Source organism: Heterodontus francisci, chromosome 5 (assembly GCF_036365525.1).
Source record: "Heterodontus francisci isolate sHetFra1 chromosome 5, sHetFra1.hap1, whole genome shotgun sequence".
NCBI lineage: Eukaryota > Metazoa > Chordata > Chondrichthyes > Heterodontiformes > Heterodontidae > Heterodontus > Heterodontus francisci.
In genome coordinates, this window is record NC_090375.1 from 76,689,714 (window position 1) to 76,713,373 (window position 23,660).

At 42.9% G+C, this 23,660-nt stretch overlaps 1 protein-coding gene across 4 annotated transcripts in view; it reads right to left on the reverse strand.

Annotated features, from left to right (window-relative positions):
* The window catches only part of lrrcc1 (leucine rich repeat and coiled-coil centrosomal protein 1), a 222,160-nt gene that overhangs the window by 81,122 nt on the left and 117,378 nt on the right, over window positions 1–23,660 (reverse strand). For all 4 annotated transcript variants that reach the window (XM_068031666.1, XM_068031668.1, XM_068031667.1 and 1 more), the window contains 2 exons: window positions 6,151–6,352; window positions 2,129–2,314 (listed from right to left, as the gene is read on the reverse strand). In XM_068031666.1, coding sequence (XP_067887767.1) covers window positions 2,129–2,314; window positions 6,151–6,352 — 388 coding nt within the window. The remainder of the gene's footprint in view (window positions 1–2,128; window positions 2,315–6,150; window positions 6,353–23,660) is intronic.

The window sequence follows — 23,660 nt, forward strand, 5'->3', positions numbered from 1 at the left end:
TCATTTAAATGGAGGGGGCAGAACGCCCACCGCCGATGACATAGAGGGGGCAGCCGCTCCGTCCCCGGCAGCGGCGTCCAAAGTCACTGCTCAGGCGCCAACGCCATTTTTAAAGAGCTTCAAGCCTTTAGGAACAAATTGAATTTTTAAAAGGTACATTTCTGTGCATTATCTTTAAAAAAGTAATTAAAAGCTGGAAGGACTTTCCCAACCACCCCACCCCCCCAATGATTTTTTTATTGGCCTATATCTCGAAAATTTATTTTATTCCCAACCCGAACTTCCTCCCCAACCTCATCACATTTTGCCCTTCAACCCCTTCCCACCATCCTCACAGCCAATAAAAAGTGTTTTTCCCGCTCCCCCCACCTCCTGCCCTGATAATTTCACTCCTCAACCCCCATCAGTGTCTTGCCTTGAATTCCCACCATCCGCAATATCGGCGTGGGACAGCTGCGCGCTCCAGTTAAGTTAATTAGCATTTTTTTGCATAAGTTTTAGTACGTAAAGGAAGGCTGCACCAAGGCCTTGCCGCCGCCAGTAAAATTTAGTGGGGCCTTCTTGGCACGGGGGTCGAGGTGGGACTCTTCCGGAAGAATTTTCCGGGCCTCCCCCCACCACTGATGCCGGAGGCCTCGTAAAATTCAGCCCCATGTGTTTTTCACAGGCTACATTTATTGCAGAGTCTGAAATCAGGGATAACATTTTTCAATGAATTTCATTCCATTTTATGTCCAATTTATAAGACATTTGAGTTTTTAACAGGATTGCTCTGACTTCTTGGAATTTCACAAACTCTGCAGCTTATAAGAAAACACACACATGCCCTGATAACCACATCCTCTATTCCTCCCTATCAACATTTTACATTTGCTTTACTATTTAAAAAAAAACATATTTTCTCCTTTAGCTGCCTTTATTTCCCACAGCTCAGTTTTCTAAAATGTGGAACCAGCTTTATTGTACTTCTCTGAAAACCCTTACATTATCTCCATAAGATAGCTTTTTCGAATTACTAATAATTCAAATTATTTTAACACTAAATTCCCATTTTGCTACGATAATTATATTGCTTAATTCAAATTATTGGATAAATAAAACATTTTTAGTGTGAAAAAATACTTTGTATCGAGAATTCGGATACTAAAGTCAGCACAACTGGCTCAATTTTAAATCTATTAAAATTGAGAAAAAATGCACACACAAGAGAAAAATCAACCAACTTGGGAACAAAAGAATGTGTATCTACCCTAAACTTGTAGGCATTCCAATAAATGATGCAGCTTTTCTGAGGTCTGCAGTTTTTGGCCAAGATTTAAACAGATCCGTCAGTCTCAGAATAAGAGGTAGGCCATTTAGGACTGAGATGAGGAGGAATTTCTTCACTCAGATGGTGGTGAACCTTTGGGATTCTCTACCCCAGAGGGCTGTGGAGGCTCAGTTATTGAGTATGTTCAAGATAGAGATCGATAAATTTCTTGTTATTAAAGATATCAAGGGATATAGGGATAGTGCGTGAAAAAAGCCCTGAGGTAGAAGATCAGCCATGATCTAGTTGAATAGCAGAGCAGGCTCGAGTGGCCGAATAGCCTCCTCCAGCTCCTATTTCCTATGATAAATTCTTAAAGCAGTTGTTGCAGTGAATCCTAACACCTGTAGATTTTGAGGCTGTTCTGAATGTTTAAAAATATGCAGATATTTTAAGAAAAATTGCAAACAGGAGCCCTGAAATAAAAGCAGAAAATGTTGGTAACATATAGCAAGCCAGTCACCATGTGAAAATGAAATAGCAGGTCATATTTTAGGTACGACTGTTCATTACCGCTGGCAATTTTCAGTTTCAAAATATTAACCTATCTTTTTCTCTTGCGGATACAGATTGACTTCTTCTGCATTGCCAATATTTTCTGGTTTTACTTTCTTAAATGGGCACATTAAAATAAGGAAAGTAATGGAGGGATTATGAAAAAACATAGCAAGTCTGTCTGCTTTATCCAACGATAAATAGAACAGACGTCAGTCCAACAATAGTAGAGGATACAGGAGATACTATGAGAACAACAACTGTTAGATATCAATATATTAATTATCTATTGACTGCCTCAAGCTATTATGTAGTCCAGTATACCTTAAGCTCTGAAATGGTTTCCTGTTTGGATTTTGCCAGTTCTGCTATCTTAGCTTTCTGCTCTTTCACCATGGTGGTCAGCTCCTGAACCAAAGTCCCAGATTGTTTCTCCTTCTGCTGTAATTGAGCAAGGGCCTGTTTATAGTTTGCGAGCTCTGCTGTCACGTGATCAAAGCCACTCTTTACCTGTGTTTTTTGAAAAGAAATATGATTACAGATTACACATCAAACAGAGGAAGGTAATGTTTAATTGTACCATCTCTATAGAGTAGTGACCTCTCTAATGCTATCACTTTTCTTGTCCAAAATTATTTACGATTGAAAGTCAATTTTTTTTTATTCGTTTGTGGGTTGTGGGCATCGCTGGCAAGGCCAGCATTTATTGCCCATCCTGAATAGCCCTTGAGAAGGTGGTGGTGAGCTGCCTTCTTGAACCACTGCAGTCCATGTGGTGTAGATACACCCACAATGCTTTTTTGTTGTAGTGGTTTGATTCAGAGGCCGGTTGAGAATCATCCACACTACCCAGTGCAAAATGTTCTCCATAAAAGCTGGATATTTTGCTTTGTAAACTACTATATTCTACTTTCATGTTATGTTCAGGATCCAAAATTAGAATGTACCCTAAATACTGAGATTCAAACTCCTATTGTCTGACAATAGAACCTGAAAAGACCTGAAATCTTAAATCTCTTTCTCTCCGCAGATGCTGCCAAACGTGCTGAGTATTTCCAGCACTGTTTTTATTTCAGATTTCCAGCATCCAGAGTATTTTGCTTTTACTTTAATTATGTTGATACATTTGTGTACACTTCTGCATATTAAATATTTTAAAACTGTTACTAGTTACTCTACTATACACTCCCAGCATTAAATTGATCTGTTTTACATATCACCATAAAGTTTTGAGACAGCAGGACTCTTCAGTGAACAAGAAAAAATGACTGACTTGTATTTATATACAGCCTTTCACAACCAAAATGCTTTACAGCCATTGAAGTACTTTTGAAACGTCGTCACTATTGTAATGTAGGAAATGCGGCAGCTAATTTTCACACAACAAACTCCCACAGCCATGTGATATTGACCAGATTAATTGTATTTTGTGATGTTGATTGAGGAATAACTACTGGCTAGGGCACCAGGGATAACTCCCTTGCTCTTTTTCGAAATAGTGCCATGGGATCTTTCATGTACACCTGAGAAAGCAGACAAGGCCTCGGTTTAACATCTCACCATTCCTTCAGTACTGCAATGGAGTGTCAGCCTTGATTTTTGTGCTTAAGTCCTGCAGTGGGATATGACCCCACAACCTTGACTCAGAGGTAAGAGTGCAACCAACTGAGCCACGATCTGCAATAAATCCAATCTTCATGCTAGCAGAGGGAGTTCGGCTCATTTGCACTTGAATTAGGAATATTTGATCTTAATTCAAAAAGAAAATAGCACTCCATTTCCCAGCAATGAACAAAATAAATGGCAAATGGTGTGAAAAAGATAGATCCAGAAAATTATTTCAAACTAAATTGAGAGAGTACAACGATTGGACATGGGTTCAAACTAGTAAAAGGAAAAATTATGATTAATATCAAGAAGTTATTCAGTTCTTCACACAAAGTGATGAATATGTGGAATGGATTTTCAGTAGAGGTGTTAAGGGAAAAACCCTAGAATAATTTAAGAAACAATTGGATGCTGCAATGGGAGAGACTGTGGGTGCTTATTGGATGGATAAACAAAAACAGACCCTATGGCCTTTCTCATCCATAGTGATGTTGTAATATTTAAAAAAAAACACCTTGTAGGTCAGGACAGAAAGGCCTGTTTGTGTACCTTTGCTGCAGACACAGTTTATTTTGCTTAAATACTCAGGATATTATTCACTTTCCAAAAGTACAGGAGCTGTTTTCCTCAATTGGCTTTGTTGGTGATAACATTGTTACAATTGAGATTTTGTAATTAAAAACTGTACATAATGTCAAAGCTACTTTTCCCCCCCCCCTTTTTTTGCTCAAGATATAGTTCTCAATTTTCTTTTAACTCTTTTCACTTGTACTGTCAGGGTCAATAACTCAAAGTCACAGGCATGGGCGCAGAACATTTTTCAATTCATCAGGTCGTTTATTTCTCAGTCCAAACTTTAAGTAGCCCTGGAGTTATCCACTTAATCCCACATCCCTTCCTTTTCTTTTTAACCTTTTAACTTTTTCTGCTTCAAGTATTTATCCACTTCCTTCTTAAAGGGTGTGAGCTTTGCTTCTATCTCGATTTCTGATTCTTTTTTTTAATTTAGAGATACAGCACTGAAACAGGCCCTTCGGCCCACCGAGTCTGTGCCGACCTACAACCACCCATTTATACTAACCCTACAGTAATCCCATATTCCCTATCACCTACCTACACTAGGGGCAATTTACAATGGCCAATTTACCTACCACCTGCAAGTCTTTGGCTGTGGGAGGAAACCGGAGCACCCGGCGAAAACCCACGCAGACACAGGGAGAACTTGCAAACTCCGCACAGACAGTACCCAGAATCGAACCCGGGTCCCTGGAGCTGTGAGGTTGCGGTGCTAACCACTGCGCCACTGTGCCGCCCATGCATTAAAAAATCCCAACTTTTCCCTTTGTTCTTTTAATGCTGATTTAAGGGGAGAATTTTATGCTCGCCCCCGCGAAAAGTTTGGAGCGAGAGCATAAAATCGGGTGGGATGGTGGTGGTGGGGGCAGGGTGGTGGGTTCCCGCCACCATCCCACCTCCGCTAAAATTTAGTCCGGGGAAAGTAGACCTGTGGATGGCCATCCCTCTCCCCATTGCCAATTGAGGCCCTTAACTGGGCAATTGACCTCCAATTAAGGGTCTCTTCTCACTGCAGCCACTATTAGCCATGCGACAGGCGGTCCTGTCGCTGCACGGGAAGCACAACACAAAAAACCGTGTGGACTGTTTCCTGGCTCCGGGGGCAGTCCTTTGTTCAAAGGCACTTAGTGCCTCAACGAGGGACCCGGTATCAGGAAGAGGGTAGCCCACTGAGAGCCACCCCTGCCCTTGCTGCTGAACCACTCCCCCCACCCCATCGAGCGACACTCCTCGGCCTCCGGTAGATGCTCCTCCAGCAGCAGTCACCGACTCCACGGTGGCACTGCAGTTATTGGCGTCTGATTGGCTCTGCAAGGGCGAGACCTCAAGAGACGGGGTCCTTGATCTTGTGGAAGGTCCAGCGCTGTCCACTTAAGTGCCTGATCGGCAGTAGATTCGGCGGGTCTTCCGAAGAGGAGGTGACACGGGGATCTCAGCCTTGCTTTTTCCAGACGTTGAGACCCCTGCCACCAGAATAAAATTCCCCCCTAAATTTCCACTCTCTAGTTACTAATACCCCAACTAGTGAAAATTGTTTTGTTTAATTTACCTTATCAAAAAACCCAAATTTGAACACCTTCATCATTTCTCCCTTTAACCTTCTGTAGAAAAATGCCTAAATTTCACTAGTCTCTCCTCATAATTAAAATGACTTATCCCTGGTAACATCTTACTAAGTCTCTTCTATCCCATTTCCATGAACTTCATCTCCTTCCTGCATCAGGATATCCAAAACTGGGCACTATTTTCTAATGGCAGCCTAACCAATGATTTATATAGATTAGTTCTTTACTTATTCACAGTATATCCCTAATACTACAATCTCACTGATCAACATGTCCTCACACTTTTAAATATTTGAACCCCTTAGTCTGTCTCCTCTTCTAATTGTTTTGATGACTATTAAGACAGAGCTGTGTGTAGCTTCTGGCTCTTTTTCCAATTCTTTACTAATTTAGAACTACAGCTGAAATAATGTATATTACTGATCCAACAAGTCATAGCCCAAAATCTTTACTTTTATATATGACTTAATTTCCTGAAATGGACTCAAAAATTTAATACATTTTGACACCTTTAAGTGTTTCAATATAAACATTAAATCTTAATTTAATTGATTCTTATAGGCTTTTCCTGAATATATAATTATGACCTTTAATTACCTCTTTAAATCGATTTGCTTCAATGGTAAGAGCCATGCGAAATTCATCCTCCAAAATAATATACTGCTGGTTTAATAGGTCAATTTTTTCTTGATATCCTTTCAATTGCTGAGTATGCCTCTCTTCTTCTTTTTCCACCTCTTTGGACAAAGCAGCTTGAAATTCTGGTCCGCTCAAAGCAACTCTGGACTCTATTTCTTTCCTATGGAGAGAGGCTTTTGCTTTAATCATTCGACACTGCTAATAAGGCAACATATTTCAAATCACCTTTAAACTAAAATAAAGCAGATATTCAGGATTTCCCAAGTGAAACAGCAATCTGTAAATTAGGAGTGAGTGGTGAATTATCAGGCATACGATTTACTTTCCAGCACACAATCCAGTATCATGACAACTGCAAAAAAGAGTGCATTTTCTTTAATGGACTAACAAGTTATTTCCTGCAGCACGACACTGAAAATAAAATTAGCTTCATGGCCCAGGGAAGCTGGTAAGGGGTTATTACACAACAGTTTTGCAATTCTTATATTGATTGTGTTTGTATGAGAGGGCCAGTGACCTCCCTCAAGCAGATTTAGAAAGAGGAGCGCATAATCCGAGATGGAAGCGTAGAATGGGGTCACGACCGAATGGGAATTGGACCAGTTGTTTTCTAATTATTACAGTCCCGTTCAGTTTCACTTCTTTCTTCCTCTCAGTTTTACTTTATTTATATTTCCATGTCTTTTCATTAATTTATTCCTTACTTAGTACCTGTCCATAAAGCAATGACCACAAATGAAAAACCAAACTTTCAAAGATGAACAGCATCACGACAACAAATTAATCCAGCTAAACATAACTTGAGTAACAGTGAGGTTATTTTTGTTTAAAAATAATATTTCAAATGTAGAGTGTCCACCATGTTGACAGAAAAGCTACTGGAGGGAAAAAGAAACACATCACAGATGGCCTCAGATGACAGACACATGGGACTGAATTTTCGGGATGCCCCGAAGATGGGAATGAAGGCAGGGTTGGGGTGGCCCTAAAAATACAGGCGCCAGGCAGCGTGTCAATTTCAAAGTGCTGGTCTGGGCACCAACAATACTCTCCAGGGGAGGGTAGGACAGGAATCTCTGCTGCATGACGAGGTGGCCTCCTCCTGCCACTCTCCCTCACGGCCTCCTGCATTAGATCCAGATCGGTATCGATGGCACAAATGTCTGCCCTGCCCCAGGTGCCAAGCCTCTGGCTCTCCTGTGACATCTCACTTCCCTCTGGTACTGTGGAAGGCTTTCACACAAACAGCAGATCTCTCCCTCAGGACAACCAGTAGCCTCAGTGATGGCTGCCATGGGGTGTCTAAATGAGTCCTACACTACATCTGACCCACCTAAGTTCCTGCCCCCACTGGCTCCAAATGGACAGGAAATCTGTCTCCCTTTCAACTAAGAACTCACCTCCATAAAATCTGAACTTTAATCAGTTATCCACCGGAGGCAAAAACAGACTCGGCTCCTGTTTTCTGCCTCTGTGGTGAAAATTCAGCTCATGGTAATATTCACTGGACTCAAAACAGGCAAGTTCTGATGGAAGGAAAAGTCCTAGCTGATTTTTGTATGAGAAACTGGAGTAATCAGATATTATAGCTAATATCAGATCAATAATATTTGTTATTCATTAGATATACTTAGTAGATAAACCTGTAAAGTGCTACTGCTGCAAAGAAAACAACCCACAACCTTCCACTGTAATCCTTAAAGTGCAACAATACTGTATACTACATCAATATGGCATGAGTCCATGAATGTAAACTTGGAAATTGTTTACAAATAGAGAATTTACAGAAACATTTAAAAATAGCTTACTTCAGAAAAGTAGAAAATGAACCATAGAAAAATTACGGCACAGAAGGAGGCCATTCAGCCCGTTGTGTCTGTGCCGGCTGAAAAAACTAGCCGTCCATCTAATCCCACCTTCCAGCACTCGGTCCATAGCCTTGCAGGTTACAGGACTTCAGGTGCATGTCCAGGTAACTTTTAAAATGAGTTGAGGGTTTCTGCCTCCACCACCGATCCTGCCAGTGAATTCCAGACATCCACCACCCTCTGGGTGAAAATGTTTTTCCTCACGTCCCCTCTAATCCTTTCACCAATCACCTTAAATCTGTGCCCCCTGGAAATTGACCTCTCTGCTAGGGGAAACAGGTCCTTCCTTTCTACTCTACCTAGGCCCCTCATAATTTTGTACACCTCAATTAAGTCACCCCTCAGCCTCCTCTGTTCTAAGGAAAACAACCCTAGCCTATCCAATCTTTCCTCATAGCTGCAACTTTCAAGCCCTGGCAAATGTCTGCGTGGGTTTTCTCCGGGTGCTCCGGTTTCCTCCCCACAAGCCAAAAGACTTGCAGGTTGACAATTTATAATGGCCAATTTACCTGTCACTAGTATAGGTAGGTGGTAGGGAAATATAGGGACTGGTGGGGATGTTTGGTAGGAATATGGGATTAGTGTAGGATTAGTATAAATGGGTGGTTGATGTTCGGCACAGACTCGGTGGGCCGAAGGGCCTGTTTCAGTGCTGTATCTCTAATCTTTTCAACATTCTTGCAAATCTCCTCTGTACTCTCTCCAGAGCAATTATGTCCTTCCTGTAATGTGGTGACCAGAACTGTGCACAATACTCCAGCTATGGCCTAACCAGCGTTTTATACAGTTCCAGCATCACATCCCTGCTTTTGTATTCTATACCTCGGCCAATAAAGGAAAGCATTCCATATGCCTTCCTCACCACTCTACCTACCTGTCCTGCCACCTTCAGGGACCTGTGGACATCTTCTACTCCTCTCAATATCCTCCCATTTATCGCTTTATTTGCCCTCCTAAATGCATTACCTCACACTTCTCTGGGTTGAATTCCATTTGCCACGTTTCCGTCCACTCAACCAAACCATTGATATAATTCTGGAGTCTACAGCTATCCTCTTCACTATCAACTACATGGTCAATCTTTGTGTCATCATAAAATTTCCCAATCATGCCTCGCACATTGAAGTCCAAATCATTAATATATACCACAAATAGCAAGTGACCCAACACTGAGTTCTGTGGAAAGCCACTGGAAACAGCTTTCCATTCGCAAAAACATCCGTCGACTACTACCCTTTGTTTCCTGTCCCTGAACCAATTCTGGATCCAACCTGCCATATACCCCTGTATCCCATAGGCTTTCATTTTACTGACCAGTCTGCCATGCGGGACCTTGTCAAATGCCTTACTAAAATCCATGTAGACCACATCCACTGCACTACCCTCATCAATCCTCCCAGTTACTTCCTCAAAAAATTCAATTAAGTTAGTAAGACATGACCTTCCCCTAACAAATCTATGCTATCCTTGATTAATCCATGCCTTTCTAAGTGGCAGTTTATCCTGTCCCTCAGAATTGATTCTAACAACTTACCCACCACTGAGGTCAGACTGACCGGCCTATAGTTATTTGGCCTATCCCTCGCACCCTTTTTAAACAATGGTACAACGTTCCAATCATCTGGTACCTCGCCCGTATCTAGTGAGGAATTGGAGATGACCCTCAGCGCATCCGTTATTTCCTCCCTGGCTTCCTTTAACAAGCTGGAATGCAATTCATCTAGCCCTGGCAATTTAGCCACTTTCAAGGATGTCAGACCCTCTAGTACTTCCTCTCTCATTATGCTTATCATATCTAATATTTCCTCCTCGTTAACTACAATGTCTGCATCAACCCTCTCCTTTGTAAAGGCAGAGACAAAAAACTCATTTAGAACCCTGCCCGCATCTTTTGCATCCATGCATAAGTTCCCTTGTACATCTCTGATAGACCCTACCCTTTCCTTAGTTATCCTCTTGCTCTTAATGTACTGATAAACATCTTTGGGTTTTCCTTGATTTTACCTGCCAATAATTTTTCATGCCCTCTCTTTGCTTTTCGAATTTCCTTTTTTACTTCACCCCTGCACTTTCTATACTCCTCTAGGCTTCCTCAAGTATTAAGATTTTTCTGATCGCCATAAGCTTTCTTTTTCTGATTTAACTTAGCCTGTAAGCTTCTAGATAACCGGGGGCTCTAGATTTGGCACCCTTTATCTTTGTGGGGACATGCCTACACTGTGCCTGTAGAATTTCACTTTTGAATGCCTCCCACTGGTTTGCCATTGATTTTCCTTCAAGTAGCTGTATCCAGTCCACTTTCGCCAGGTCACCTCTCAGTTTTGTAAAATTTGCCTTCTCCCAATTTAGAATTTTTACTCCCGTTTTATCTTTGTCCTTTTCCATGATTATGCTAAAACTAACTGTATGATGGACACTATCTCCAAAATGATCACCCATTGCTACTTCATCCACTTGCCCAGCTTCATTACCGAAGATTAAATCTAGAATTGCGCCCCGTCATTGAACCCCAACCTTTTTCTAGTAGTACAACCATTCAAGATGGTAGCTTATGGCCGGTGTTTTAAAGAAAATACACTTCAGCAATGTTAAGAGCAAAAGATCCATAATAAAAAGAACTTGCAATTAGATAGCACTTTCACATCCTCAGAATGTCCCTTGTAATGCACAGCAAATGATTTATTTTGAACTGTATTATTGTTGTTTGGTGAGCAACCACAGCAAATAATTTGCATACAGCTAAGTCACACAAATGACAATGAGACAAATAACCAGTTTTGGTGGTGTTGATTGAGGGATAAATGTTGGCCAAGGCAGCATGAGAACTACCTTATTTTCTTTGACTATGCCCATAGGATCTTCACATCTACCTGAGAAGACGGACTCGATCTTAAATTAACAATTCACCCAAAAATGGTATCTCCGATAATGCAGCTTTCCCTCAGTACTGCACTGAAATGTCTGTCCTGAATACGTGCTCCATTTTGCTAGAACCTAGTGCAAGGAGTGGGGCTTGAACCTAAAGACCTTCTGATTTAGAAGTGATAATGCTACTAATGGAGCCAGTGGCCACTAATTACTCATCTATTAGCCAAAAGAGATAACAACACAGGCAAGTTTGAAAAAATCCTTGATAGTTTCGGGAACAGTTTTGCATTTAGAGTTGGCTGGACCAGCAGTGTCATAAGAGTGTGGCCAATTAAAAAGGATTGAACTCCTTTGGGAATCAATTGATAAAAATGAATAACTGAAAACAAGGAGAAAGCAAATGTGAAAATGGTGACAATCTGAATCAAAAACAGAAATTGCTAAAAATACACAGCTGGTTAATTAGTATCTGTTTAAAAAAAAAGGTTCCCATTCCAGGTATAAAGTCAGACTGAAAAGTGAGAGTTAGAATAAAAAGGGAAGATACTACAAATACAGAGAAAGGATTTACTGGTGAGCAGAAAACGATTAGATAATAATATAATGGCAGTGAAGCAATAGGAAGACATAAAAAGAAAACAATGAGCAGTCATTAAGAAAATGAAATTATAACAGAAAATTTTGGAAGTACTCAGCAGGTCAAGCAGCATCTGTGGATAGAGAAAGAGTTAACAGGCTAATTTTACTGGCCCCCGGGTGGAGGGAATGGAGGCGGCAAGACGGTAAAATATCAGGATAGCTCCATGTTGCTGTATCACTGCTGGGGAAATTTCTCAGTGGCAGGCTGTGAGGCGGATCAACTACCTCCCTCCGTTGAATGGGCAGCTGATTTACATACTTAAGGGCAAAATTAAGGTCCATTTTACAGGCCTCCGGTATTTTGCCAACAGCGGAGCGGCCCCTTGCAGCAGTCCGGGGAGCCACCGGAGCCAGAGGCTCCATGCCCCACAGAGGGGGCCGCAGGCAGAAAGGCAGCATCTGCAGTCCCAATGATCTCCCCCCACCCAGTGGGGTTTGCCCTGCAATTGGCGTGGCCTACCACCGTTGGCCTTATTGAGTGTTAATTTTTACTTACCTATCTGAGGTTGCCTCCATTTTGAGGTGCCCTGAGGTCTCCAAACTGCTCTAGCAGCGCCCACCTCTCAACGGCAGCACTGCTGAGGCTTCGGAGCTGCTGGCCCTCTGATTGGGCAAGCAGCATCAGGAGCCCACCTGCTGACCTTAATTGGACAGCAGGCCTGGCAATTAGTAGGTCGCCTGCAGTAAAATCACTGACCCAGTCCCACTGCCATTGAGTGTGGGCTAGGGTCCTGCTTTTTGCCTGACGTCAAGGTCCCAAAGCCTGTGATAAAGCTCAGCCCAAGGTTTCAAGTTGATGATCTTTCATCACAACAGGAAAAAGTTAGTAATGTAACAGGTTTTTAGCAAACACAGAGGCAGGGAAAGGGGAGAGGGAAAGAACAAAAGGGAAGGTCTATGAAAGGATAGAAGGCAGGAGAGAATAAATAACAAAAGGGATAATGGTGTAAGGCAAAAGGAAATGATAACTGAACAAGTAAAGAAACAAAACATCATACTGGAGGAAGCGCAAGTGGGATCTACAGCTGTTGATCGAAAATATAGGGGCAGTGGTTATGATCTGAAATTGTTGAACTCAATGTCAAGTCTGGAAAGCTGTAAAATGCGAATCAAAGACAAGGTGCTACTCCTTGAGCATATGTTGAAATTCGATGGAACAATGTCGGAGGCCAGAATTAGAGAGGGACAGAAAATTAAAATGACAGGTGACCAGGATTTTGGGATCACACTTGTGGACGAGGTGTTCCTCAAAAGTCACCCACTCTGCGTTTGGTCTCAAGGTAAAGGACACTGCATCGTGAGCAGCAAATTCAACATAGCAAATTGGAAGAAGTACAAACAAATCACTGTTTCACTTGGAAGGAGTGTTTGGGGCTCTGCACAGTGAGGTGGTAATGGGACAGGTGCGACATGTCCTGTGCTTGCATGGGAAAGTGCTGTGGGGAAGGGACTGGATGTTGGGGGCGATTGAGGAGTGGACCAGGGTATCACAGAGGGAATAATCCTTTTGGAATGCTGAAAGTGGAGGGGAGAGGAAGATCAGTTTGGTGTGACAGAAATGACAGAGCACGATGGTCATCTAACCTCATCTCTTCTGGAGATCTTCCCTCTATGGCCTTCAACCTCATCATCCCTCAACTCAGTTGAGCCCATTTCTACCCTTCCCAAAGTGGACTGCCCTGGTAGACTCATCATTTCAGCCTGTTCTTGCCCCACACAACTGATTTCTTCCAATCAAGGACTCCTTAACTTTTTCTCCCCTTGTCCAGTCTCTTCCCACCTATAGTTTCAATTCTTCCGATGTCCTCCCCCACTTTAACAGTTATCAGTCCCTAACTGTCTCCTTTTCACCATGCACATCCGATCCCTCACACCTCCATTCCCCACCAGGATAGGCTGAGGACTCTCTGCTTCTTCCTTGAAGGGAAGCCCAACCAGTCCCCATCCACCATCAGCCTCTTCTGCCTGACTGAACTTGTTCTCAAATTGAACAATTTCTCCTTTGACTCCACTCACTTCTTCAAAATAAGAGGCATTACTCTAGGAATCTGTATGGGCCCTCACTATGGCTGCCTTATTGTGGGATATGAGGAACATTCGTTATTCCAGTTGTATTCAGCTCCCCACCCTCACCTCTTTTAACCTGTACATTCATGGCTGTAGAGTGCCGTTTCCTGCTCTCGCCCCAAACTGGAGAATTTAATCAACTTTGCTCCCAATTTTCATTCTTTCCTCGCCTTCACATGGTCCTTCTGATTCTTCCATTCAGTCCCTTGACATCTCTATCTCCATTTCTAGGATGGGCTATCCCTCTCTCCCACAGCTACTTTAACTACACTTTTTCCCACTTCACTTCCTGTAAGGACTTTATTCCATTCTCCCAGTTTCTCCATCTCCATCGCATCCATTCTAATGATGCCATGTTTCACGCCAATGCTGCTTTTTTCCTCAACCGAAGATTCCCCACCACCATTGTGACAGGGCCCTCAACCTTGTTTGTTCCATTTCCCGCACTTCTGCTCTCACCCCTTTCCCTCCTTCTTGGAACCACGATAGGGTTCTCGTTGTCCTCACCTTCCACACCACCAGCCTCCAAATGCAACGGATCATCTGTCATTTTCACTACCTCCAAGCGTGATTCCACCACCAAACACATCTTTTCCTTGAAATTGGAAAGACCAAATGCAGATTGGGCACCTGCCTTGTGGAGCACCTCTGTTCAGACCGTAACCTCGAGCTTCCAATTGCTTGTCATTTTAATTCTACACTGTGCTCCAATGAAGCGAAACATAAGCTCAAGGAACAAGCAGTTCATCATTCAATTAGGCACTTTACAGGCTTCCAGACAGAATATTGAATTGAACAATTTCAGATCATAACATCTGTCCCTATTTGTTTGGACAGCAGCTATTGGTGATAGTTCTGCTGTTCCCATTTACACTTCCTCTAATCCATCTTTTGTTTCTTTACTTGCCCCATTACCATTTCCTTTTGCTTTGCACCATCATTCCTTTTGTCATTTAATCTCTCCTGCCTTTCACCCTATCGCATACCTTCCCTTTTGTTCCTTTCCCCCTCTTCCTTTCTCTGCCTTTGTGCTTGCTTAAAACCTGTTATATCTCTAACTTTTTCTAGTTCTGATGAAAGGTCATCTCCATACATGTTGCCTGACCTGCTGATTTCCCCAGCATTTAAAAAAAAATTTCAGACTTCCAGCATCTGAAGCATGGAAAATTGCCCAGGTCTATCCGATGCACAAAAAGCAGGACAAATCCAATCCAGCTAATTACCACCCCATCAGTCTACTTTCGATCATCAGCAAAGTGATGAAAATGTGTTGTCGACAGTGCTACCAAGCGCCACTTAAACAGCAATAAACTGTTCACCACTGCTCAGTTTAGGTTCCACCAGGGTCACTTTGCTCCTGACCTCATTACAGCCTCGGTCCAAACATAGACAAAAGAGCTGAACCTAAGAGGTGAGTTGAGAGTGATTGCCCTGGATATCAAGACAGCATTTGACCGAGTGTGGTATCAAGAAGCCCAAGCCAACAGAAGTGAATGGGAATCAAGGGGACAACTCTCCACTGGTTGGAGTCATACCTAGCATAAAGGTAGATGGTTGTGGTTGTTGCAGGCCAATCATCTCAGTCCCAGGACATTGCTGCAGGAATTCCTTATGGTAGTGTCCTAGGCCCAACCATTTTCAGCTGCTTCATCAATGACCTGCCCTCCATCATAAGATCAGAAGTGGGAATGTTCGTTGATGATTGTATGATCTTCAATACCATTTGCAACTCCTCAAGTACTGAAGCAGTCCATGTCCATATACAGTAAGACCAGCACAACATTTAGGTTTGGGCTGGTAAGTGCCAAGCAATGAATATCACCAAAAAGAGAGAATCTAACCATCTCTCCTTGACAGTCAATGGCATTACCACTGGGGGGGTGGTGGCGTAGTGGTATTGTCACTGGACTAGTTAAACCAGAAACCCAGGGTATTTCTCTGGGGATAGGGGTTTGAATCCCACCACAGCAGAAGGTGGAATTTGAATTCAATTAATAAAACTGGAATCAAAAGCTAGTCTAATGATGGCCATGAAACCATTGTCGATTGTTGTAAAAACCCATCTGGTTCACTAATGTCCTTTAGGGAAGGAAATCTGCTGTCCTTACCTGGTCTGGCCTACGTGACTCTGAAATGCCCTCTAAAATGGCCTAGCAAGTCACACAGTTGTATCTAACTGCTATGAAGTCAATAAAACAGAATGCACTGACAAAGGCAAACCCAGCCCCGTGGACCCTGCAAAGTCCTCCTTACTAACATCTGGGAGCTTGTGTAAAAGTTGGGACAGCTGTCCCACAGACTAGTCAAGCAGCAGCCTGACATAGTCATACTCACGGAATCATACCTTACAGACAATATCCCAGACACTGCCATCACTATCCCCAGGTATGTCCTGTCCCAATGGCAGGACAGACCCAGACAGAGCTAAGCAATTCCATAACCAACAGATCAGATCTAAGCTCTGCAGTCCTGCCACATCCAGTTGTGAATTGTGGTGGACAATTAAACAACTAACTGGAGGAGGTGGCTCCACAAATATCCCCATCGGCAATGATGGGGGAGCCCAGCTCATCAGTGTGCTGAAGATAAGGCTGAAACATTTGCAACAATCTTCAGCCAGACGTGTCGAGTTGATGACCCATCTCGGCCTCCTCTCCTGAAGTCCCCAGCATCATAGATGCCAGACTTCAGCCAATTCAATTCACTCCGCGTGATGTCAAGAAATGACTGAAGGCACGGGATACTCCAAAGACTATGGGCCCTGACAATATTCCTGCAATAGTACTGAAGACCTGTGCTCTAGGACTTGCTGCGCCCCTGGCGAAGCTGTTCCAGTACAGCAACAACACTGGCATCTACCCGACAATGTGGAACATTTCCCAGGTATGTCCAGTACATAAAAAGCAGGACAAGTCCAACCCGGGCAATTACCACACCATCAGTCTACTCTCAATCATCAGCAAAGTGATGGAAAGTGTCAACGACAGTGCTATCAAGCAGCACTTGCTTAGCAATAACCAGCTCAGATTGGGATCCGCCAGGGCCACTCAGCTCCTGACCTTATTGCAGCCTTGGTTCACACATGGACAGAAGAGCTGAATTCAAGAGGTGAGGTGAGAGTGACTGCCCTTGACATCAAGGCAGCATTTGACCGAGTATGGCATCAAGGAGGCCTAGCAAAACTGGAATCAATGGGAATCAGGGGGAAAACTCTTCTCCTTCGACAGTATCTTCCAAATCCACAACCTCTTCCACCTAGAAGAAAGAAGACAGCAGACGCATGGGAACACCACCGCCTGCAAGTTCCCCTTCAATCACATACCGTCCTGAATTGGAAATATATGGCATGGGTACCCCCCACCCTCCTGGTTGCTGGTAAAGTACCAGCAGTAGTGGAATGAGGTCCTGATGTGGCCTTGAATCAACCACTTAAGGGAGTCAATTGACCCAAGGGCCGGCAGGTTACCCGCCACCTCCTCCACTGCTGGTAAAATACCAGCAGAGGTGTGTAGGTGACAAGCACAGCTCACCCTACTATCCCATCCGTTTTTATGCTCCCCACAGCTCCCAGTCCGTTGCCAGTGGGAGGCGGAGGGGGTGTAAAATTTTGGCCAGGAGGCTTGAAGCAAAATCATAAAGTGCAGTTGCTTGCTGGTTTTGAAAAACCATGCCAATACTCTGGCTGCAGACAGCTCTCAACTCCTGACAGAAATGTATTCTGATGACGGATCTACGCCCAAAATGTCAGCCTGTCTTCTCTCACCACAGATCCATCCCACTAATATCCCTTGCTGTAAAGAAAATGAGGATATAGCCAAGGTCTAAAGTTATTGATATAATGATTCAGACTGAATGATGAAGTTGAGTGTGAGCTTCTTTCAGCTAAAATAATCTCCTTAAACCCTGCCTTCAGTGGCATTGATTGTCCAGTTTCAGGCCCGTTGAAGAGAACCTGGGAAAGTGGATTGGCCGCAGGTCCCATCATTCAGAATGATGAAGGCAGATTTCTCTTAAGGTGCTCCTGGGGAATCAAATTGTTCGGATCACCTGCCATGCAGAGTCACCAGATTCTCACTGAGCAAGAGCAGCGTTTAATCAGGGAATAAGAGGGGAAGATTCTGGAAACATTGGAGGAAAATCTTTGAGAATTGCAAGAGAATTTACATTTTATTGAGGAGAAGGTTTCAAAGTTGCAGAAACAGATGGAGCAAAATGATGGGAAGAAATTTCTGAAGGTGAGGGATTATAGTGTTCAGTGAAACTTCACAGTCACAAAAGAACCAATGATACCTGCTAATTTAAGCTGATTGTTTTGTTTATTCCGAGGCAGTTTCGCTATCGTTACCAAACTAAGCTTCTCCCACACTGTCTGCAGAATTCAGCTTCAATAGCAACTTTCATTTACGTAATGCCCTTAACATAGTAAAACATCCAAGGTGCTTCACATGAACATTGTCAAACAAAGTTTGACACCAAGCCACATAAACAGATATTAGTATAGGTAGCCAAAAACTTAATCAAATAGGTAGGTTTAAAGGAACTTTTTAAAAAGGAGTAAAGAGAGCTAGAGAGAGGTTTAGGGAGGGAATACCAGAGCTTTGGGGCTAGCCAACTAAAAGCATGGACCCCAATGATGGAAAAATAAAAAATCAGGGATGCAGAAGAGGCCAGAATTGGAGGAGTGCAGAAATCTCGGATGGCTATAGGGCTGAAGGAGGTTATAGATACAGGGAGGGGTAAGGCCACAAAGCGATTTGAAAATAAGCACCAGCAACATGTTACACATTAACTAAGTAAAACAAAAAAAAATATATTGTATCAAGAGTTTTATCTTAAAGAAAACTAAGAGGTCTGTGTGCCTTTATGACTGAGAAAAAGGACTTTCTGTGAACAGTGACTGCTGAGGCCTGGTGTTTGAACTGCAAGTTGTAAAATTTGTATCCAAGCAACCAGAAAGATTTTATGACAGTCTTGTGACTAAGTTGTTAAAAGATTTTAGTTTCGCTTTTGGGTTGAGAAGCCAGTTGATGTTGGATATCTGGGTTTGTAGACCAGAGAAAAGAACTCTCCCTGAATGGAATGCTTGTCTCTCTTGTAAAAAAAAAGAATTTTACATTTGAGTTGGGGCTGTGCTCTGGTTGGGGAGAGGAAAAGACCCCTGGAGATGAAAAGACCCAGAGAGAGAGTTGCTGCTCTCTCTGGAGTAAGGCTCCTTTGATGAGAGGAAGCTTGCATTGTTAAAGGTAGCAACATTCCTATTGTCTCCAGTCTCTGGAAAATCTCTGCCTCAAGAGTGAGTTCGGTTGCCTTTTGTGTTTTTGGAAGTTCCTGAAATCTCAAAAAAGTTTCTACTGTTAAACTACTACTTTAAAATTTAAGTAGACCTGTTGCTACAATCTTTTGCTGAAAGATCCGTGTGCTGCCTGCTGCAGACGTTTTGCCTTGAATGCCTATCCATCACAGAATTTTTATCAAACTTGCCTGGAGAGACTTCTAGTGGCATCTGACTATTCGACTCTGGGACACCTCACCGATCCAGAAATATCCGACCAGAAGTTACCCTTTTACTTTATTATTCCTAAGAAACAGTTCTAATTTAAAACATCATTTTAAAAACCGGTTAACAATTGGTTTTTGAATGCACGTATGTGCATGAGGGTCAGGAAGAATAAGGAGTTGTAAAATCTTTTTATACATAGATTTATCTCATTATCGTTTAAAACTTGGTTTATTAATAAATAGTTAATTTTGTTGTTGTTTAAAGAAACCTGGTTTGGTACGCTTTATTCTGGGGATAAATAAAGTTTAATTTGGCTAATTTTCAGTTGGTGGGAAACTTTACGAATATGCTGTGACCTGTGGAGTTTCTTTGGCCTCCTTATCTCGAGAGACAATGTTTAAGTGCCTGGAGGTGGTCAGTGGTGTGTGGAGCAGCGCCTGGAGTGGCTATAAAGGCCAATTCTAGAGTGACAGGCTCTTCCACAGGTGCTGCAGAAAAATTTGTTTGTTGGGGCTGTTACACAGTTGGCTCTCCCATTGCGCCTCTGTCTTTTTTCCTGCCAACTGCTAAGTCTCTTCGACTCGCCACACTTTAGCCCCGCCTTTATGGCTGCCTGCCAGCTCTGGCGAACGCTGGCAACTGACTCCCACGACTTGTGATCAATGTCACAGGACTTCATGTCGCGTTTGCAGACGTCTTTAAAGCAGAGACATGGACGGCCGGTGGGTCTGATACCAGTGGCGAGCTCGCTGTACAATGTGTCTTTGGGGATCCTGCCATCTTCCATGCGGCTCACATGGCCAAGCCATCTCAGGCGCCGCTGACTCAGTAGTGTGTATAAGCTGGGGATGTTGGCCGCCTCGAGGACTTCTGTGTTGGAGATACGGTCCTGCCACCTGATGCCAAGTATTCTCCGGAGGCAGCGAAGATGGAATGAATTGAGACGTCGCTCTTGGCTGACATACGTTGTCCAGGCCTCGCTGCCATAGAGCAAGGTACTGAGGACACAGGCTTGATACACTCGGACTTCTGTGTTCCGTGTCAGTGCGCCATTTTCCCACACTCTCTTGGCCAGTCTGGATATAGCAGTGGAAGCCTTTCCCATGCGCTTGTTGATTTCTGCATCTAGAGACAGGTTACTGGTGATAGTTGAGCCTAGGTAGGTGAACTCTTGAACCACTTCCAGAGCGTGGTCGCCAACATTGATGGATGGAGCATTTCTGACGTCCTGCCCCATGATGTTCATTTTCTTGAGGCTGATGGTTACGCCAAATTCATTGCAGGCAGCCGCAAACTTGTCGATGAGACTCTGCAGGCACTCTTCAGTGTGAGATGTTAAAGCAGCATCGTCAGCAAAGAGGAGTTCCCTGATGAGGACTTTCCGTACTTTGGACTTGGCTCTTAGACGGGCAAGGTTGAACAACCTGCCCCCTGATCTTGTGTGGAGGAAAATTCCTTCTTCAGAGGACTTGAACGCATGTGAAAGCAGCAGGGAGAAGAAAATCCCAAAAAGTGTGGGTGCGTGAACACAGCCCTGTTTCACGCCACTCAGGATAGGAAAGGGGTCTGATGAGGAGCCACCATGTTGAATTGTGCCTTTCATATTGTCATGGAATGAGGTGATGATACTAAGTAGCTTTGGTGGACATCCAATCTTTTCTAGTAGTCTGAAGAGACCACGTCTGCTGACGAGGTCAAAGGCTTTGGTGAGATCAATGAAAGCAATGTAGAGGGGCATCTGTTGTTCGCGGCATTTCTCCTATATCTGACGAAGGGAGAACAGCATGTCAACGGTCGATCTCTCTGCACGAAAGCCACACTGTGCCTCAGGGTATATGCGCTCGGCCAGCTTCTGGAGCCTGTTGAGAGCGACTCGAGCAAAGACTTCCCCCACTATGCTGAGCAGGGAGATTCCACGGTAGTTGTTGCAGTCACCGCGGTCACCTTTGTTTTTATAGAGGGTGATGATATTGGCATCGCGCATGTCTTGAGGTACTGCTCCCTCGTCCCAGCACAGGCATAGCAGTTCATGTAGTGCTGAGAGTATAGCAGGCTTGGCACTCTTGATTATTTCAGGGGTAATGCTGTCCTTCCCAGGGGCTTTTCCGCTGGCTAGAGAATCAATGGCATCACTGAGTTCCGATTTGGTTGGCTGTATGTCCAGCTCATCCATGACTGGTAGAGGCTGGGCTGCATTGAGGGCAGTCTCAGTGACAACATTCTCCCTGGAGTACAGTTCTCGGTAGTGCTCAACCCAGCAGTCCATTTGTTTGCGTTGGTCAGTGATTGTGTCCCCTGATTTAGATTTGAGGGGGGCAATCTTCTTGATGGTTGGCCCACGAGCTCTCTTAATGCCATCATACATTCATCTGATGTTTCCGGTGTCTGAGGCCAGCTGAATATGACTGCATAGGTGTTGCCAGTAGTTCTTTGCGCAGCGCCTGGCTGTTCTTTGTGCAGTGCTTCTGGCTGCTTTAAGTGCTACGGATGTTAACTCGCTGGGGGCTTTCTTGTAGTTCAACAGTGCAATGCGCTTAGCGGCTATGACAGGTTCCAGCTCTTCATTATGAGATTGAAACCAGTCTGCATTTCTCTTCGCACTTTTGCCGTAGGTGGTCAAAGCTGACTCATAGATGGCGTCTCTGATGTGGGCCCACTTGGTCTCAGCATCCCCTGTGGGAGTGTTTTGAAAACATCTTCAAAACACTCCCACAGGGGATGCTGAGACCAAGTGGGCCTGTGGAGTAGTGGGACTGAATTAACAGTGCATTACTCCTGCCTTGGTCCTAACAATATGATTAATTGTCTAACTTAGTTTTTATGCAGAAAAAGTACTTATATCATGTTACCGGGGGTGGGGATGGGGGTTCTGTGGAATTTTTAAACATGGGAGGAGGACCTCAGATGCCAAAAGATTGAGAACTTCTGCTATAAAAGACAGTACCTCTGACAATGCAGCACTCCCTCACTACTGCACTGAAGTGTCTGCCTAGATTAGTGTTGAAATCCATAGTTAGGCCTGAACTGACTACTTCTGACCTACAGGTGAGAATGCTACCAGCTAACTAAGCAGATACAAGAAACATTATCCAAGTAGCTCTGTATGTCAGTGGGTCTGTAACAGATGTCTGCAGACAGCGCCTTGCTAAAGGTAAAGACAGTGTAGCAAAGGAAGAAGATGGAAGAGCCAGATCGATCATGTAGAGGAGAGGGATGGGTGGTTAATAAAATTGTCAAGATTAGAGTGAGAACTGAAAGCAGCACCTACAATCATCACTATAATGGAGGAAGAGATCAGGAAATAACTTCAAGTTGAGTTAGCTAAAGTGTGCCTGCAGCTAGCCCAGGAGAAGGTTAAGAAATGATTTTCTTCTATGTAGATTAACTGGAAGAATAGCAATTGGCAAATAATGAATCTAAATGCAAAAGCAAAATTAATGAACATAGATAAATATTACTTTGTGCTTTGATACACTTCATTAAAGGACTAAAATAGAGTCATAGAGTCATTTACAGCATAGAAGTAGGTCATTCGGCTCTTACATCAGCGATTATTCCTTAAATCAGTTTCATTTTAATGTATAGGCCATAAATAATACTGAGTTTCTATTTAGAGTACAGATTGATAAATGATAAATAAAAGTAATTAAATTAGTTAAGAAGTTACTGCTACTTGCTATTACAACCTTCATTCTCATGCTGTAAGTAAAAGCCAACAGCTAAATCTAATCAAGTGCTTGCCCATAAATATTCAGTATCCCATTTAAGTCATTCCTCCCCAAATGAGAATCTGCAGCTGTTGATTAGAAAAGCTGTATGGAATTTCAAAATATCATACATGATGTAGTGTAAAATTGTGCCAATATTATTCTGAATATTTATATATGTCTCAGTACAACCTAAGAAGAAAATTGAAATACAGTTATGTATTTTATAAAATGTAAGACAAATGGGTATCAGTAGTGCTCAATTTATGTGGCAAGCCCCTGTTCAAATAGAAGCAAGCTGAATTAAAACAGAAAATATTAAAGTCTGATCAACTCAAAGACAGATTAATTAATTCTCACAGCAAAGTCACTGACAGTATTATAATGAAACTACACTGGAAACACCGAACAGACACATTTATTATTGTGTGACCACTTAGTCTTATTTTACAGTTTTTAATTGCCACAGGACTTATGAAAATAAATGCCAAGCATTTAAATTGTAACTCCTAATATTAAAAAGGCACATTTATCAAACTATATTTCTTTTTTCTCAAAGTTATCATAAATACACTGAGACAAATGCAAGGACTAGGGCAGTACAAATTAAAGCCTCACTAATAAACATCAGGTACTCTGATTCATTAATTTACAGTCAAATTCTAGTTACATTCTGTGATTTGTTCAGTAGCTAAACATAAATGCTAGGACTTGGGTATCCAAAGGAAACAATCCTGAGTTTAAAGATACTTAGATAAAATGGATACATTATTCTCAAGGAAGGGATAGAAGATTCAGGATTGTAAATTCCCTGCAGTT